Source organism: Nerophis ophidion, linkage group LG16 (genome assembly GCF_033978795.1).
Source record: "Nerophis ophidion isolate RoL-2023_Sa linkage group LG16, RoL_Noph_v1.0, whole genome shotgun sequence".
Classification (NCBI taxonomy): Eukaryota; Metazoa; Chordata; class Actinopteri; order Syngnathiformes; family Syngnathidae; genus Nerophis; species Nerophis ophidion.
This window is the reverse complement of record NC_084626.1, coordinates 2,451,356-2,472,139: the sequence shown is the minus strand read 5'-3', so window position 1 is coordinate 2,472,139 and position 20,784 is coordinate 2,451,356. Positions and strand designations below refer to the sequence as shown.

The window sequence follows — 20,784 nt, the reverse complement described above, 5'->3', positions numbered from 1 at the left end:
CTATATTAGCCTACTATCAAAATTACTTTAAAAGTCTTATATAAGTGTTATTATGAAGACAACACATGATGTGTCAATATTAGCCTACTATCAAAATGACTTTAAAAGTCTTATATAAGTGTTATAAAAAAGACAACACATGATGTAAGTGTCTATATTAGCCTACTATCAAAACTACTTTAAAAGTCTTATATAAGTGTTATTATGAAGACAACACATGTGTCAATATTAGCCTACTATCAAAATGACTAAGTCTTATATAAGTGTTATAAAGAAGACAACGCATGATGTAAGTGTCTATATTAGCCTACTATCAAAATTACCTTAAAAGTCTTATATAAGTGTTATAATGAAGACAACACATGATGTGTCTATAGAAGTTATATTGGCCTTGTATCAAAATTACTTTAAAAGTCTTATATACATGTTATAATTAAGAAAACTCACGACGTGTCTATCTTAGCCTACTATCAAATTTACCTTAAGTGTTTTATTAGTGTTATAATGAAGACAACACATGATGCAAGTGTCTATATTAGCCTACAATCAGAAGGACTTTAAAAGTCTTATATAAGTGTTATAAATAAGACAACACATGATGTAAGTGTCTATATTAGCCTACTATCAAATTGACCTTAAAAGTCTTATATAAGTGTTATAATGAAGACAACACACAATGTAAGTGTCTATAAAGTATATTAGCCTACTATCGAAATGACCTTAAGTGATGAAGACAACACATGATGTAAGTGTCTATATTAGCCTACTATCAAAATGACCTTAAAAGTCTTATATAAGTGTTATAATGAAGACAACACACAATGTAAGTGTCTATAAAGTATATTAGCCTACTATCGAAATGACCTTAAGTGATGAAGACAACACATGATGTAAGTGTCTATATTAGCCTACTATCGAAATGACCTTAAGTGATGAAGACAACACATGATGTAAGTGTCTATATTAGCCTACTATCAAAATGACCTTAAAAGTCTTATATAAGTGTTATAATGAATACAACACATGATGTAAGTGTCTATATTAGCTATATTAGCCTACTTTCAAAATTATCCTTAAATGTCTTATATAAGTGTTATAATGAAGGCAACACATGATGTGTCTATCTTAGCCTACTATCAAAATTACCTTAAACGTCTTATATAAGTGTTATAATGAAGACAACACATGATGTAAGTGTCTATAGAAGTTATATTGGCCTTGTATCAAAATGACTTTAAAAGTCTTATATAAGTGTTATTATGAAGACAACTCATGATGTGACTATCTTAGACTACTATCACAATTACCTTAAGTGTTATAATGAAGACAAGACATGATGCAAGTGTCTATATTAGCCTACTATCAAAATGACTTTAAAAGTCTTATATAAGTGTTATAATGAAGGCAACACATGATGTAAGTGTCTATAGAAGTTATATTGGCCTTGTATCAAAATGACTTTAAAAGTCTTATATAAGTGTTATTATGAAGACAACTCATTATGTGACTATCTTAGACTACTATCACAATTACCTTAAGTGTTATAATGAACACAAGACATGATGCAAGTGTCTATATTAGCCTACTATCAAAATGACTTTAAAAGTCTTATATAAGTGTTATAAAGAAGACAACGCATGATCTAAGTGTCTATATTACCCTACTATCAAAATGACCTTAAAAGTCTATATAAGTGTTATAATGAAGACAACACATGATGTGTCTGTACTTGCCTATATTAGCCTACTATCAAAATGATCCTTAAATGTCTTATATAAGTGTTATAATCAAGACAACGCATGATGTAAGTGTCTATATCAGCCTACTATCAAAATGACCTTAAAAGTCTTATGTAAGTGTTATAACATACATGCATACATACATACATGTATGTAAAAAATATGTTCCTGGGGATAGGCCCCTCCCACCTCTAAAGACATGCACCTGGTTGATTGGCAACACTAAAATGGTCCCTAATGAGCTATGTTAGCCTACTATCAAAATTACCTTAACATTTTTGTATAAGTGTTATAATGAAGACAACACATGATGTAAGTGTCTATATCAGCTATGTTAGCCTACTATCAAAATGATCCTTAAAAGTCTTATATCAGTGTTATAATGAAAACCCATCATGTAAGTGTCTATATTAGCTATATTAGCCTACTATCAAAATTATCCTTAAGAGTCTTATATATATGACTAGGATAGGTTGATTGGCAACACTAAAATGGTCCCTAATGAGGTAGCGACTTGTCCGGGGTGTACCCCGCCTTCTGCCCATGTGCAGCTGGGATAGGCTTTAGCACACCCTGACCCTAGAAAATGGATGGATGAATGATGGAATTGAAATCATACTAACTACTTATGTTGTGTACAAACCCTGTTGCCATATGAGTTGTGAAATTGTGTTAGATGTAAATATAAACAGAATACAATGATTTGCAAATCATTTTCAACCCATATTCAATTGAATATGCTACAAAGACAACATATTTGATGTTCAAACTGATAAACATTTTTTTTTATTTTGTGCACATAGTCATTAACTTTAGAATTTGATGCTGGCAACACGTAACAAAGAAGTTGGGAAAGGTGGCAATAAATACTGATAAAGTAATGCTCATCAAAACACTTATTTGGAACATCCCACAGGTGTGCAGGCTAATTGGGAACAGGTGGGTGCCATGATTGGGTATAAGAACAGCTTCCCAAAAAATGCTCAGTCTTTCACAAGAAAGGATGGGGCGAGGTACACCCCTTTGTCCACAACTGCGTGAGCAAATAGTCAAACAGTTTAAGAACAACGTTTCTCGAAGTGCAATTGCAAGAAATTTAGGGATTTCAACAGCTACGGTCCACAATATCATCAAAAGGTTCAGAGAATCTGGAGAAATAACTCCACGTAAGCGGCATGGCCGGAAACCAACATTGAATGACCGTGACCTTCCATCCCTCAGACGGCACTGTATCAGAAACCGACATCAATCTCTGAAGGATATCACCACATGGGCTCAGGAACACTTCAGAAAACCACTGCCACTAAATACAGTTTGTCGCTACATCTGTAAGTGCAAGTTAAAAGTCTACTATGCAAAGCGAAAGCCATTTATCAACAACACCCAGAAACGCCGCCGGCTTTTCTGAGCCCGAGATCATCTAAGATGGGTTGATGCAAAGCGAAAAGTGTTCTGTGGTCTGACGAGTCCATATTTCAAATTGTTTTTGGAAATATTCGACATCATGTCATTCGGACCAAAGGGGAAGCGAACCATCCAGACTGTTATCGACGCAAAGTTCAAAAGCCAGCATCTGTGATGGTATGGGGGTGCATTAGTGCCCAAGGCATGGGTAACTTACACATCTGTGAAGGCACCATTAAGGCTGAAAGGCACATACAGGTTTTGGAACAACATATGCTGCCATCTAAGCGCCGTCTATTTTCATGGACGCCCCTGCTTATTTCAGCAAGACAATGCCAAGCCACATTCCGCACGTGTTACAACAGCATGGCTTTGTAAATAAAGAGTGAGGGTTCTTTCCTGGCCCACCTGTAGTCCAGACCTGTCTCCCATCAAAAATGTGTGGCGCATTATGAAGCGTAAAATACGACAGCGGAGACCCCGGACTGTTGAACGACTGAAGCTCTACATAAAACAAGAATGAGAAAGAATTCCACTTTCATAGCTTCAACAATTAGTTTCCTCAGTTCCCAAACATTTATTGAGTGTTGTTAAAAAAAAAAGGTGATGTAACACAGTGGTGAACATGCCCTTTCCCAACTACTTTGGCACGTGTTGCAGCCATGAAATTCTAAGTTAATTATTATTTGCAAAAAATAAAGTTTATGAGTTTGAACATCAAATATCTTGTCTTTGTGGTGAGTTCAACTGAATATGGGTTGAAAAGGATTTGCAAATCATTGCATTCCATTTATATTTACATCTAACACAATTTCCCAACTCATATGGAAACGGGGTTTGTACATTTATAGTAGCATCAAGGGTTGGAATTGGGGGTGAAATCACCAAAAATCATTCCGGGCGCTGCCACTGCTGCTGCTCAGCGCTCCCCTCACCTCCCAAGGGGTGATCAAGGGTAATGGGTCAAATGCAGGGAATAATTTCGCCACTCCTAGTGTGTGTGTGACAATCATTGGTACTTTAAATTTATATCAGATTTTATTATGTATGACTTTTAAAGTAACATGAAAAGTGCCTGGAAGGTTAAAAAAAAAAAAGTGTTTTGTTTTGCATTGACTCCACCAAAAACACACTTTTGACGCTCGCTGATCTGAAGTTTCATGAGCTTTGCTGACTTGTGTTTGGTTGGATTCCAAGTCGGGGTGTCAAACTTAGAAGGCCGAAGAGAAAAGTGATGCGTGGAAGTTGTGCTGTGACGGAGGAGAGAAGGAGCCAAGGCATGAGGGGGCGCGGAGCAGGGAGGGGAGGGGGGGGAAGTAGTCAGTGGGCGACGACAGCATCAGACCCAAACACCAGGAGCCGACGTCAGAGCGTGTCGGTGCGTGGGCCGGGGCGGCTGGCTGTGGGGGCTGATGGAGTGGGAGGTAATTGAGGGGCGTTGCATTGACTCACCCAGCGACAGAAATAAAAGCATGTGGGCCGTGAAATGGCACGGTCCTTTTTTATTCCTCCTCCAACGCTGAAAAGGACGGCGGACATGACAACAACAGCCGCCAAGTAAACGGTGCAATGACGTTTCATCTCTGACGTCAGTCCGCCTGACTTCTTGTCTCTCCACTTTCTCGCGACTTGTGTCTGCAGCTGAACTAATGTGGTTTCTCCACGAAAGGGTTGTTTCCTTAAGCAGGGAGATTGTCAGAATGTTCATTAAAAAGTGCACAGGAGGACATGAAGCAGGGTGTGCAAACTTTACACACCCCTGGGGGCCAAAAGCCGAATGCATGTAAAGTAACTAATAAATATATATATATATATATATATATATATATATATATATATATATATATATATATATATATATATACACACATACATATGCACACTATATACATACATTATATATTGATGCATATATACACACACATACATTATAAATATATATACTTACACATACATACATATACACACACATACATATATGTACATACAAACATACATATACATACACACATACATATATACACACACACACACACACACATTATAAATATATATAAACACGCATACATTATATATATATATATACACACACACACATTATATATAAAAATACATTATATATATATATATATATACACAAATATATACTCATATACATACACATATATATATACGCACACATATATATAAGTGTGTGTATATATATATATATATATATATATATATATAAACACACATACGTATACACATATGCATATATACACACACTATATACATACACACATATATACAGACACATTATATATTGATGCATATATACACACACATAAATATATATACTTACACATACATACATACACATAAATATATATGTACATACATACATATATATACTTACACATACATACATACACACACACATAAATATATATGTACATACATATATATATATATATATATATATATATATACACACAGTATGTATACACACACAAATATATACACACGCATACATTATATATATATATATCATCAATCAATCAATGTTTATTTATAAAGCCCTAAATCACAAATGTCTCAAAGGACTGTACAAACCATTACGGCTACAACATCCTTGAAAGAACCCACATAAGGGCAAGGAAAATACACACATTATATATAAAATACATTATATATATACACACGTATATATACATATACTGTATATATATATATATATATATATATATATATATATATATATATATACACACAAATATATACTCATATACACGCACACACACATATATATACACACACACACACATATATACGTATGCATATATACACACACTATATACACACACACACACATACATACATACATACATACATACATACATACATACATACATACATATATATATATATATATATATATATATATATATACACACACACATACATTATATATTGATGCATATATACACACACATAAATATATATACTTACACATACATACATATACACACACACACACATAAATATATCTATATATATATACACACACACACACACATAAATATATATATATATATATATATATATATATATACACACATATGTAAAAATACATTATATATATACACACGTATATATGCATATACTGTATATACATACACAAATATATACTCATATATACATACACATATATATACGCACACATATATATAATTATGTGTGTACATACATATACACACATATATACACACATATATATATATATATATATATACATATATATATATACATATATATATACATATATATATATATATATACATATATATATATATATATATATATACACATATACACATACATACATACATACATACATACATACATATATATATATATATATATATATATATATATATATTAGTGGAAGAGGGGTTAGTGTGTCTGCCTCACAATACGAAGGTCTTGAGTAGTCAGGGTTCAATCTGTGTGGGGTTTGCATGTTCTCCCCGTGAATGCGTGGGTTCCCTCCGGGTACTCCGGCTTCCTCCCACTTCCAAAGACATGCACCTGGGGATAGGTTGATTGGCAACACTAAATTGGCCCTAGTGTGTGAATGTGAGTGTGAATGTTGTCTGTCTATCTGTGTTGGCCCTGCGATGATGTGGCGACTTGTCCAGAGTGTACGCCGCCTTCCGCCTGATTGTAGCTGAGATCGGCGCCAGCGACCCCAAAGGGAATAAGCGGTAGAAAATGGATATATGTGTGCGTATACACACACACATACATATCCATCCATCCATCTCCTACCGCTTATCCTTTTCCACCTTGCTGGAACCTATCTCAGCTACAATCGGGCGGAAGGCGGTGTACACCCTGGACAAGTGGCCACCTCATCGCAGGGCCAACACAGATAGACGGACAACATTCACACTCTAGGGACCATTTAGTGTTGCCAATCAACCTATCCCTAGGCTTTTGGCAGTGGGAGGAAGCCGGAGTACCCGGAGGGAACCCACACGGTAACGGGGAGGACATGCAAACCCCACACAGAAAGATCCTGAGTCCAGGATCCAACCAAAAGTGTGTTTGTGTTAAGTCAATGCAAAACAAAACACTTGTAATTTTCCACACCCTTTTCATATTCAAGCAGAAGCTTGCCAGAAGCTTGTGGATGGCTACCAAAAGCGCCTTATTGCAGTGAAACTTGCCTAGGGACATGTAAGCAAATATTAATATTGCTGTATGTATACTTTTGACCCAGCATATTTGCTCACATTCTCAGTAGAGCCATAATAAATTCATAAAAGAAGCAAACTTCATGAATGTTTTTAGTGACCAACAAGTATGTGCTCCAATCACTCTATCACAAAAAAATAAGAGTTGTAGAAATGATCGGAAACTCAAGACAGCCATGACATTATATTCTTTACAAGTGTATGTAGACTTTTGACCACGACTGTATATACATTTACAAACCCCGTTTCCATATGAGTTGGGAAATTGTGTTGGATGTAAATATAAACAAAATACAATGATTTGCAAATCCTTTTCAACCCATATTCAATTGAATGTATTGTTTTTTGCAAATAATAATTAACTTAGAATTTCATGGCTACAACACGTGCCAAAGTAGTTGGGAAAGGGCATGTTCATTACTGTGTTACATCACCTTTTCTTTTAACAACACTCAATAAACGTTTGGGAACTGAGGAAACTAATTGTTGAAACTTTGAAAATGGAATTCTTTCCCATTCTTGTTTTATGTAGAGCTTCAGTCGTGCAACAGTCCGGGGTCTCCGCTGTCGTGTGTTACACTTCATAATGCCCAACACATTTTCCATGGGAGACAAGGCTGGACTGCAGGCGGGCAGGAAAGTAAATAAATGATAAATGGGTTGTACTTGTATAGCGCTTTTCTACCTTCAAGGTACTCAAAGCGCTTTGACACTACTTCCACATTTACCCATTCACACACTGATGGAGGGAGCTGCCATGCAAGGCGCCAACCAGTACCCATCAGGAGCAAGGGTGAAGTGTCTTGCTCAGGACACAACGGACGTGACGAGGTTGGTACTAGGTGGGAATTGAACCAGGGGTCCGAGGTTGGTACTAGGTGGGAATTGAACCAGGGACGCTCGGGTTGCGCACGGCCACTCTCCCACTGCGCCACGCCGTCCCGCACTCTTCTACTACGAAGCCACGCTGTTTTAACACCTGCTGAATGTGGCTTGGCATTGTTTTGCTGAAATAAGCAGGGGCGTCCATGAAAAAGACGGCGCTTGATTGGCACCATATGTTGTTCCAAATCCTGTATGTACCTTTCAGCATTAATGGTGCCTTCACAAATGTGTAAGTTACCCATGCCTTGGCCACTAATGCACCCCCATACCATCACAGATGCTGGCTTTTGAACTTTGCGTCGATAACAGTCTTGATGGTTCGCTTCCCCTTTGGTCCGGATGACACGGTGTCGAATATTTCTCGTCAGACCATAGAACACTTATCCACTTTGCATCAGTCCATCTTATATGATCTCGGGCCCAGACAAGCCGGCAGCGTTTCTGGATGTTGTTGATAAATGGCTTTCGCTTTGCAAAATAGAGTTTTAACTTGCACTTACAGATGTAGCGACGAACTGTATTTAGTGACAGTGGTTTTCTGAAGTGTTCCTGAGCCCATGTGGTGATATCCTTCAGAGATTGATGTCGGTTTTTGATAGAGTGCCATCTGAGGGATCGAAGGTCACGGTCATTCAATGTTGATGTTCGGCCATGCCGCTCACGTGGAGTGATTTCTCCAGATTCTTTGAACTTTTTGATGATATATGGACCGTAGATGTTGAAATCCCTAATTTTCTTGCAATTGCACTTTGAGAAACGTTGTTCTTAAACTGTTTGACTATTTGCTCACACAGTTGTGGACAAAGGGGTGTACCTCGCCCCATCTTTTCTTGTGAAAGACAGAGCATTTTTTGGGGGGCTGTTTTTATACCCAATCATGGCACCCACCTGTTCCCAATTGACCTGCACACCTGTGGGATGTTCCAAATAAGTGTTTGATGAGCATTCCTCAACTTTATCAGTGTTTATTGCCACCTTTCCCTTCTTCTTTGTCACGTGTTGCTGGCATCAAATTCTAAAGTTAATGATTATTTGCAAAAAAAAATTGTTTATCAGTTTGAACATCAAATATGTTGTCTTTGTAGCATATTCAACTGAATATGGGTTGAAAATTATTTACAAATCATTGTATTCCGTTTACATTTACATAAAACACAATTTCCCAAATCATATGGAAACAGGGTTTGTACATACATGCATACATACATAACTTTCTGAGGCTCTTATTGATAGCTTAGGCAGGATAGAGCAGTGCTTACGTGTGTTGACATTTTGTGTTGGTTGAGAATGGGAACGAATGCTTGGATCGGGCCATATAAGTACATGCTGTGCACTTCCAAGGAATATTCATGGACATTGACCTGGTTTTCTCACATTATCCACAGGGTGGATTTGTCGCAATTAGTTTGTCGGCTGTTGGCGACCCTCGTGACGTCCCGCGCCGTAGTTTGAGCACCCAGTCAACTTGGGTATGACTTCAACTTTCATACCTTGTGATGTTTTCATACACACAAAAGAAGCGTGATGACTGCATTCCATGCGGGGGAGTTCCTTCCCCCAAACGACTCTTCCGAGCACATTTTTGTGGCCGTGACTAATATTTCGCCTTTAAGTTGGTGCAGTCATACGAGAGAGGTGCACTGTATCAGAGCACAACCCAAGAGATGTGATTTTTTTTTTTCTGTAATCCTTTCAAAAAGTCCATTTAGAATCTTGGCAAGTGTTTGTGTTTGTTGTTAGCGCTTCAAGAAGCCGCTGGGAATTGTATATTTTGTGTCTGCCAGGAGGCAGATTACTCAAATTGAAGGAACTGTATAAACAATCAGTGCAAACTACAGAATTGTATGGAATTAAAGATATGAGGTTTCCTGAACTCATCACTTTGGGGGAATATCAGGCCATTTTAAAAGATCGAGAAACTACTGGGTATTGTACTTGTTTTTAATTTATTTGTTATTGTAAGATTTATTCTTTTTTACCTATGGAATCAAAGATCTGAGGTTACCTGAACTCAGCACTTTGGGGGAATTTCAGTCCATAAGATGGATGAACTGTTCATATTGGGCATTTTAATTGTCTTTAAGTTATTTTTATTGAAACATTTAGTTTTTTACCTAAAAAATTAAAGATCTGAGGTTACCTGAACTCATCACTTTGGGGGAATTTCAGACCATTTTAAAAAGGTCGAGAAACAGTTTTCATTGGGCATTGTACTTATCTTTAAGTTATTTTCATTAAAACATTTAGTTTTTTACCTATAGAAATAAAAATCTGAGGTTACCTGAACTCATCACTTTGGGGGAATTTCAGACCAAAGGATGGATAAACTGTTCCTATTGGGCATTGTATTTGTCTTTAAGTTATTTCTATTGAAACATTTGGTTTTTTACATACGGAATTAATCAGAGGTTACCTGAACTCATCACTTTGGGGAAATTCCAGGCCATTATAAAAGATCGAGAAACTACTCGGTATTGTACTTTTTTTAAAGTTGTTTTTTATTGAAATGTTTATTTTTTTTTACCATAGAATTAAAGATCGGAGGTTACCTGAACTCATCACTTTGGGGGAATTTCAGTCCATAGGATGGATAAACTGTTCGTATTGGGCATTGTACTTGTCTTTAAGTTATATCTAATGAAACATTTAGTTTTTTTACATATGAAATTAAAGATCTGAGGTTACCTGAACTCATCACTTTGGGGGGAATTTCAGACCAGAGGATGGAGAAACTGTTCCTTTTGGGCATTGTACTTGTTTTTAAGTTATTTCTATTGAAATATTTACGTTTTTACGTACGGAATTAATCTGTGGTTACCTGAACTCATCACTTTGGGGGAATTCCAGGCCATTTTAAAAAGATCGAGAAACAGTTCCTTTTGGGCATTGTACATGTCTTTAAATTATTTTTATTGAAACATTTAGTTTTTTACCTATAGAAATAAAGATCTGAGGTTACCTGAACTCATCACTTTGGGGGAATTTCAGACCAAAGGATGGAGAAACTGTTCCTTTTGGGCATTGTATTTGTCTTTAAGTTATTTCTATTGAAACATTTGGTTTTTTACATACGGAATTAATCCGTGGTTACCTGAACTCATCACTTTGGGGGAATTCCAGGTCATTTTAAAAAGATCAAGAAACAGTTTTCATTGGGCATTGTACTTGTCTTTAAGTTATTTTCATTGAAACATTTAGTTTTTTACCTATAAAATTAAAGATCTGAGGTTACCTGAACTCATCACTTTGGGGGAATTTCAGACCAAAGGATGGAGAAACTGTTTATATTGGGCATTGTGCTTGATATCAAGTTATTTGTATTTATTTAGTTTATTTACATATTGAATTAAAGATCTGAGGTTACCTGAACTCATCACTTTGGGGGAATTTCAGTCCATAGGATGGAGAAACTGTTCCTATTGGGCATTGTATTTGTCTTTAAGTTATTTTTATTGAAACATTTAGTTTTTTTACATATGAAATTAAAGATTTGAGGTTACCTGAACTCATCACTTTGGGGGGAATTTCAGACCAAAGGATGGAGAAACTGTTCCTTTTGGGCATTTTACTTGTCTTTAAGTTATTTCTATTGAAATATTTAGTTTTTTACGTACAGAATTAATCTGAGGTAACCTGAATTCATCACTTTGGGGGAATTCCAGGCCATTTTAAAAAGATCGAGAAACAGTTCCTTTTGGGCATTGTACATGTCTTTAAGTTATTTTCATTGAAACATTTGTTTTTTTTACCTATAGAATTAAAGAGCTGAGGTTACCTGAACTCATCACTTAGGGGGAGTTTCAGAACAAAGGATGGAGAAACCGTTCCTATTGGGCATTGTATTTGTCTTTAAGTTATTTCTATTGAAATATTTTGTTTTTTACATACAGAATTAATCTGAGGTTACCTGAACTAATCATTTTGGAGGAATTCCAGTCCATTTTAAAAAGATCGAGAAACAGTTCCTATTGGGAATTGTGCTTGTCTTTAAGTTATTTTCATTGAAACTTTTGTTTTTTTACCTATAGAATTAAAGATCTGAGGTTACCTGAACTCATCACTTTGGTGGAATTTCAGACCAAAGGATGGAGAAACTGTTTATATTGGGCATTGTGCTTGTTTTCAAGTTATTTTTATTCATTCAGTTTTTTTTTTTTTTACATATGGAATTAAAGATCTGAGGTTACCTGAACTCATCACTTTGGGGGAATTTCAGTCCAAAGGATGGAGAAACCGTTCCAATTAGGCATTGTATTTGTCTTTCAGTTATTTCTTTTGAAATATTTAGTTATTTACGTACAGAATTAATCTGTGGTTACCTGAACTCATCACTTTGGGGGAATTTCAGACCAAAGGATGGAGAAACTATTTATATTGGGCATTGTGCTTGTTATCAAGTTATTTTTATTCATTTAGTTTATTTACATATGGAATTAAAGATCTGAGGTTACCTGAACTCATCACTTTGGGAGAATTTCAGTCCATAAAATGGATTAACTATTCCTTTTGGGCATTGTGCTTGTCTTTAAGTTATTTTTATTGAAACATTTAGTTTTTTACATACGGAATTAATCTGTAGTTACCTGAACTCATCACTTTGGTGGAATTTCAGACCAAAGGATGGATAAACTGTTTATATTGGGCATTGTATTTGTCTTTAGGTTATTTCTATTGAAACATTTGGTTTTTTACCTATAGAATTAAAGATCTGAGGTTACCTGAACTCATCACTTTGGGGGAATTTCACTCCATAAGATGGAAGAACTGTTCCTTTTGGGCATCGTGCTTGTCTATAAGTTATTTTTATTGAAATATTTAGTTTTTTACGTACGGAATTAATCTGTGGTTACCACTCTACCAACCGGTATAGCTCGGTTGGTAGAGTGGCCGTGCCAGCAACTTGAGGGTTGCAGGTTCGATTCCCGCTTCCGCCATCCTAGTCACTGCCGTTGTGTCCTTGGGCAAGACACTTTACCCACCTGCTCCCAGTGCCACCCACACTGGTTTAAATGTAACTTAGATATTGGGTTTCACTATGTAAAGCGCTTTGAGTCACTAGAGAAAAGCGCTATATAAATATAATTCAATTTAGTTTTTTACCTATAGAATTAAAGATCCGAGGTTACCTGAACTCATCACTTTGGGGGAATTTCAGTCCATAGGATGGATAAACTGTTCCTATTGGGCATTGTGCTTGTCTTTAAGTTATTTTCATTGAAACATTTAGTTTTTTACCTATAGAACTGAAGATCTGAGGTTACCTGAACTCATCACTTTGGAGGAATTTCAGTCCATAGGATGGATAAACTGTTCCTACTGGGCATTGTATTTGTCTTTTAGGTTATTTTTATTGAAACATTTAGTTTTTTACCTATAGAATTAAAGATCTGAGGTTACCTGAACTCATCACTTTGGGGGAATTTCACTCCATAAGATGGAAGAACTGTTCCTTTTGGGCATCGTGCTTGTCTATAAGTTATTTTTATTGAAATATTTAGTTTTTTACGTACGGAATTAATCTGTGGTTACCTGAACTCATCACTTTGGGGGAATTTCAGACCAAAGGATGGGTAAACTGTTCCTATTGGGAATTGTGCTTGTCTTTAAGTTATTTTTATTGAAACATTTGGTTTTTTACCTATAGAATTAAAGATCTGAGGTTACCTGAACTCATCACTTTGGGGGAATTTCAGACCAAAGGATCGAGAAACTGTTCCTATTGGGCATTGTTTTTGTCTTTAAGTTATTTTTATTGAAACATTTAGTTTTTTTACGTATGAAATTAAAGATCTGAGGTTACCTGAACTCATCACTTTGGTGGAATTCCAGGCTATTTTAAAAAGATCGAGAAACAGTTCCTTTTGGGCATTGTACATGTCTTTAAGTTATTTTCATTGAAACATTTAGTTTTTTACCTATGGAATTAAAGATCTGAGGTTACCTGAACTCATCACTTTGGGGGAATTTCAGACCAAAGGATGGAGAAACTGTTCCTATTGGGCATTGTACTTATCTTAAAGTTATTTTCATTGAAACATTTAGTTTTTTACCTATGGAATTAAAGATCTGAGGTTACCTGAAATCATCACTTTGGGGGAATTTCAGACCAAAAGAATGAAGAAACTGTTTATATTGGGCATTGTGCTTGTTTTCAAGTTATTTTTATTCATTTAGTTTATTTACATATGGAATTAAAGATCTGAGGTTACCTGAACTCATCACTTTGGGGGAATTTCAGACCAAAGGATGGAGAAACTGTTCCTATTGGGCATTGTACTTATCTTAAAGTTTTTTTTATTGAAACATTTAATTTTACTTATGGATTCAAAGATCTGAGGTTACCTGAACTCATCACTTTGGGGGAATGTTTTACAATGTTCCCATCATGCTTTGTAACTGATTTAAAAAGGGCTGTAGATCTGTTTTTATAATATCCTCAAATTGTGTTTGACCGTGTTATGTTTTACCATGTCTGGTGGCATTTTTTTTTTTGCACCATGACTACGGAAGGTTGTTTGCATTGGGTCATATAGGTAAACACTGCAATAGATGACAGTCAAAGCATGATAATTAGACACAACCAGGATTAATCATGATGCGTACAAGATGGTGACCATGTGGCAACGTAAGAATCCAAATTTCCCTTTGAGAAGATTCCTTATCATACTTATGACAATTCACGGGCTAAATGCCAGGGGGACCAAGCATGGCCCTGCAGGCCCTAGTTTAGAAACCCTCGGACTAATTGGATGTTTATATCTTCCCATTTAATGAAACGTTATTCACAATCTAGCAAAGGGCTTAAAAAAAAAACAACTAGCGTCTTTTTGCGTCTTTGCCATCACCGGCTCCAAGTTGGATGTCAAAGTTGACCAACTTGTGGGTTTATGTCCACAACCTTCATCTAAAATTTACTTTCACCAACTCTGAGGCGATGCAGCAGCTCCTCACGGCAAAATGTTTGTAAAGTTGCTATTTTAGGGTTGGAAAAAAAACCCACAAAAATATAGGACTAGCAACTTATAACTTATAAGGGGCGGTATAGCTCGGTTGGTAGAGTGGCCGTGCCAGCAACTTGGGGGTTGCAGGTTCGATTCCCACTTCCGCCATACTAGTCACTGCCGTTGTGTCCTTGGGCAAGACACTTTACCCACCTGCTCCCAGTGCCACCCACACTGGTTTAAATGTAACTTAGATATTGGGTTTCACTATGTAAAGCGCTTTGAGTCACTAGAGAAAAGCACTATATTAATATAATTCACGATAAGGTGGCGACTTGTCCAGGGTGTACCCCGCCTTCCGCCCGATTGTAGCTGAGATAGGCGCCAGCGCCCCCCGCGATCCCAAAAGGGAATAAGCGGTAGAAAATGGATGGATGGATGGCACTTCACTAATTCACTATAACGTTCATGCCGTTAACTCTTTCCCTTCCCTTTCCTGTGTCCACAGAGCATGACGTGAAAAGTCAGCGGCGCAGCTCCATCACATCGTGCCGGAGCAGCAGCCCGAACGTCACGAAAGACAATTCCAACCCCAGAGGAAAGTAACGAGAACGGAACACCCCAACCCACAAAGGACTGCCATCGACGGAGATACCTTGTACAATACAGACTTTTATCCTGGCGAATGTGGTTCGCACATCGGCCTGGGTTCGAACCCTTGGCCCCGCGCTTGAGTGGGGTGTGTAAATATAACCCACCTGGGACGTTCGGAAGGAGAGGCGAGCGCGCTAACCACCGGGAGCGAGCATTTACCAACGTATGCATGGCACGGCCACACTGGTGTGAATGCTTGGTTTGTTTACATGCGCCCTGTGATTGGCCGGCAAATAGTCCCGCCTCTGTAAGGGACTTACTCGCCAGCAGAGTAATTTGGCAACGTCTGGCACTTAACGTTCAAAAATAATATTCAATGGAGGCAAGTCAAACACTGGCGCCAGGCGGAAAAACGGGTTTTCCCTTTATACCGCCAACGAGCTCGTTAAATGGATTTCTGGCTAACCTGACAATGATTGACAGCTCACAGCAGCCGACCAATCAGCTTTCAGATGTGACGTAGGAGCCACAAACAAGGTTCGATTCCCAGCCAGGACATAACACACTGCAAAAACTGAAATCTAAGTAAGATGAAATATCTCAAATAAGGGTGATATTTGCTTATTTTCTGTCTGGTAAGATAATTTTTCTCACTAAGCAGATTTTATGTTAGAGTATTTTACTTGTTTCAAGGGTTTTGCTCCTAAAGGATCTCAGTAAGATACTACAGCTTGTTTCTGGCATTTTATGACCTATTTTGAGTAATATATGCTCGAAACAATTTTTGTCCAAGTGTCCAAAACACACCCAGCAATGGTGCACAGGAAGGCGGGTAAGAAGGGGGGGAAAGGGCGGCCAAAATATTCATAAGTCCCAATTGTGTACAAAATACCTCCCCGGGTTCCAGTCCCACGAATCCCGCCGCCGGCCACACAAATTTCCAAAACGCACCCAGCAAAGTCCCACGGGAAGTAGGGGGGAAAAAGGAGAAAAGTCAGCAAAAGTCCCCCAAAATTTTCAAAATACCTACTAAGGTTCGAGTCCCAACCGGGTTCGAGTTTGAGTTTGAGTGCACACTCCAACCCGGGTGGGAATTTTGAACATTTCACCGACTTTTCTCACTTTTCTCCCCACCTTCCCGTGGGACTTTGCTGGGCCCGTTTTGGACATTCTGGGCATCCCGGCCGGCGGCGGAACTTGTGGGACTCGAACCTGTGTAGGTATTTTCAACAATTTTGGGACTTTTCCTGACTTGCGCGGCCATACATAAGATTTTATACTTGTTTTAAGTGTTTAGGTCTTAAATGATCTCAGTAAGATATTACAGCTTGTAGCTGAGATTTGATGACCTATATTGAGTAAAACATGCTTGAAACTAGAATATCAACTGTTGCAAAGCTGAGTCATCAACACTCACAAGTATAAAACTACTTTTCAAAGTAAGAATTTCTTATTTCAAAAATGCAAAACAAAATCAAGACTTTTACACAATTGTTTCTCATATTAAAACAGATGACAGCCAAATAGACTTTGCCGTTTTATTTTCAATGCAATAATAGAAAATACGTACTCGCATAGTTGTACACTTGTTATGAGTGAGAATATACTTATTTTAAGGTATTTTTGGGGTTTTGAAGTTAGCTAATTTTACTTGTTTTGGAAAGTCTTGACAAGCCAAATTTTCTTGTTCTATTGGCAGATAATTTTGCTTAGATCAAGTAAAATACCCCTCATTTTTGTATTTTTTTTTCTTGTTTTTGAACGCTGACTTTTTGCAGTGCAGGTAAACTAAATCCCAATGCAATCCTGAAAAAAAAGAAAAGAAAAAGTAAGAAGGTATTTATTTTGTTCTGTTAATTTTGTCGTTTTGTACTAAAAAATAATGAATCACTTAACATGCATACGAGCCCTTAAAAAACACGCCCCCTGCAAGCCCCGCCCCCTGCACGCAAGCCAGTTTTGTAAATCCAAATCTGATCCAAGCGCATGACTGAATACGTTGTGACTACGTTCAATAAAAGTGAACTCCTTTTGCTGGCTTGTGAAGCTGCTGAGCTCGTCATTTTTGGTCGATGAAGGGACAAGCGGTAGAAAAATGGATGGATAAGTTGTTGATTCTTTCAGTATTAACAACTTATTTTCCGCAATCACCTATTTATATGATATAAGATGCATTTATCGTACTGTTTGTTTTTATTCTTAAATATCATATATATATATATATATATATATATATATATATATATATATATATATATTACTGTTTTCTATTATTTCTCTTGTTCACTTTTTCTATTGTTGTCTCCTTCATATGTGCATCATGTTCATGTCACTAAGGCTGAGTTAAGACTTAAAGGGGAACTGCACTTTTTTGGGGGGGAATTTTACCTATCGTTCACAATCATTATGAGAGAAAATAAGACAATAGGTATATATATAAAATGTAGTAACAGACACCATAACAATGTATAATATGTACAATATACACACTGCAAGTATATACATAATGTAGTAACGGACACTTTAATAACAATATGTAATATTTACTATACACACTGCAAGTATAAATATATAATGTAGTAACAGACACCTTCAGAATATTTTTTATATACATACTGCAAGTATATATATATATATATATATATATATATATATATAGTGTAGTAAAAGACACCTTCATAACAATATGTAATATGTACAATACACACACTGCAAGTATATATACATATATATATATATATATATACATATATATATATATATATATATACATACATACATATACATATATATATACACACATACATATACACATACACATACACATATACACATATATATATATATACACACATATATATATATATATATACATATATACATATATATACATATATATACATACATATACATACATATATATATATGTATATATAATGTAGTAACATACACCATAATAATATGTAATATGTGCAATATACACACTGCAAATATATATATATATAAAATGTAGTAACAGACATGTAATATGTACAAGTATATATATATATATATATATATATATATATGTATATATATATATAAATAATGTAGTAACAGACACCATAACAATATGTATTTTGTACAATATACACACTGCAAGTATGTTATTAATTGTGGTAACAGTATATATATATATATATATATATATATATAATGTAGTCATAGACATAATATGTACAAGTATATATATATAATATAGTAACAGACACCTTTATATGAATATGTAATGTGTACAATATTTACGCAGTATTTGATCATTTTAATCATGTTCAGGTTAGAGCGCGCAGATGTCTTCCAACAGATTTGTCAATTTCAGGTCCTCACATTGAGCACTATTTCGCCTTGCGGAGCGTAGAGCTTCTCCAATATGTTAACTAGATTACGTGAATTAAATATCGTCAACGCTTTTTGAATGCATTTTTAAAGTGATTTAAAGGTAGAATTGATTGATTACCTGCAGTGCTACCTGCTACCTAAAACGAGACTTTTTTTTTTTAAGTTAGAAAGCAGAAAAGAAATAACATTTTGTAAGAATATTTGTATCACAAAAACTTTGTGTTGAAATGAGTTCCCGGCGAGAAGACAAAAGCTGTCTTTGAATCTACCAAGAAGAAGGCTTGTAAAACTCAAAATGAAGCAACATCAAGTAGTTCCGTTTTTTTCATGTATGTAATCAACAGAAATATATTGTCTTGACCAAATAACTACAAAAGTAAAGAGGAAGCAGGACCCGACTCCCGCTCCAGGCACCGCTTTTGTGAATTGTTTACGACCTTTCCTTTAGAACTGTTTTGTAATCAAAATCGATGGATGTTTACGACCCCCGTGCCTTAAAAAACAGCTGTTGCCATGTAATCAGGGAAAGTCCAAATTAAAAAGGAGGCGTACAATCTTATGTCAGAGTGTGCTGAGACACTGTAAAAGTGAATTATATTTATATAGCGTTTTTCTCTAGTGACTCAAAGTGCTTTCACACAGTGAAATCCAATATCTAAGATACATTTAAACCAGTGTGGGTGGCACTGGGGGAAGGTGGGTAAAGTGTCTTGCCCATGGACACAACGGCGGTGACTAGGATAGCGGAAGCGGGGATTGAACCTGGAACCCTAAAGATGCTGGCACGCCCACTCTACCGACCGAGCTATGCCGCACCAAGAGTACAAGAGTACAGTGTCCAAGCGTCTCTCCTCACTGAACCAAATTGAATGATGTCTTTGTTTAATTCCTTGCTTCTTGTCTTGTTTAATAGAGGTCATCAGTGTTTGAACCTGACAACTATTTTATTTTCTTCTTGTCTCTCATAATGATTGTGAGCAATAGGCAAAAAAAAAAAAAAAGTGTAGGTCACCTTTTAAAGTGACTATCAGGTGTATTTTTCAGCAGGCATTTGTTTATTTCCATCAAATATTATTTCCATTAAGTGACCAGTAACAATATAACACAAACCTCCAGGTGCAAACTGATGATTTTTGCCACACAAAAATGTTATTTATTTGCCCGCATTACTGTTGTGTCAAAGATTGTGCGTCAGGCAGCCAGCAACACCTCTGCCGTCGTCTTCTTTGTCGCGCTGTCACCGTGACTCATGCTGATGTCACTCACGCCCACGTGGAAACACCCCGGCAAGATACAGCGGGGCGTGCACGTACAGTATCAAGGCCAAAACATGCAGGTGTGTGAGTGTTAAAATGATCATTGTTTTTGTTTAACACGCTGCCTCTCAGGAATTGTCTTGCAATCATGCACAAGTTGTGTACATTACAGACAAACATGTAAACTTCATGTTATGGATGTTTACATGAATTATGATACATAAAAACGGAATACAATCATTTGCAAATCCTTTACAACCCATATTCAATTGAATGCAATACAAAGACAACATATTTGATGTTCAAACTCATTAACTTTATTTTTTTTTTTGCAAATGATAATTAACTT

At 36.4% G+C, this 20,784-nt stretch overlaps 1 protein-coding gene across 3 annotated transcripts in view; it reads left to right on the top strand.

Annotated features, from left to right (window-relative positions):
• nab2 (NGFI-A binding protein 2 (EGR1 binding protein 2)) overlaps nucleotides 1-17,847 on the top strand; it is a 38,923-nt gene extending 21,076 nt beyond the window's left edge. For 2 of the 3 annotated variants that reach the window (XM_061922552.1, XM_061922551.1), the window contains one exon: nucleotides 15,716-17,847. In XM_061922552.1, the coding sequence (XP_061778536.1) occupies nucleotides 15,716-15,813 (98 nt within the window). In that variant the 3' untranslated portion in view covers nucleotides 15,814-17,847. Of the gene's footprint in view, nucleotides 1-9,651; nucleotides 9,736-15,715 lie in introns of all 3 variants that reach the window. The other variant, XR_009810002.1, reaches the window with a different exon arrangement.
• Nucleotides 17,848-20,784: the final 2,937 nt, after the last annotated feature.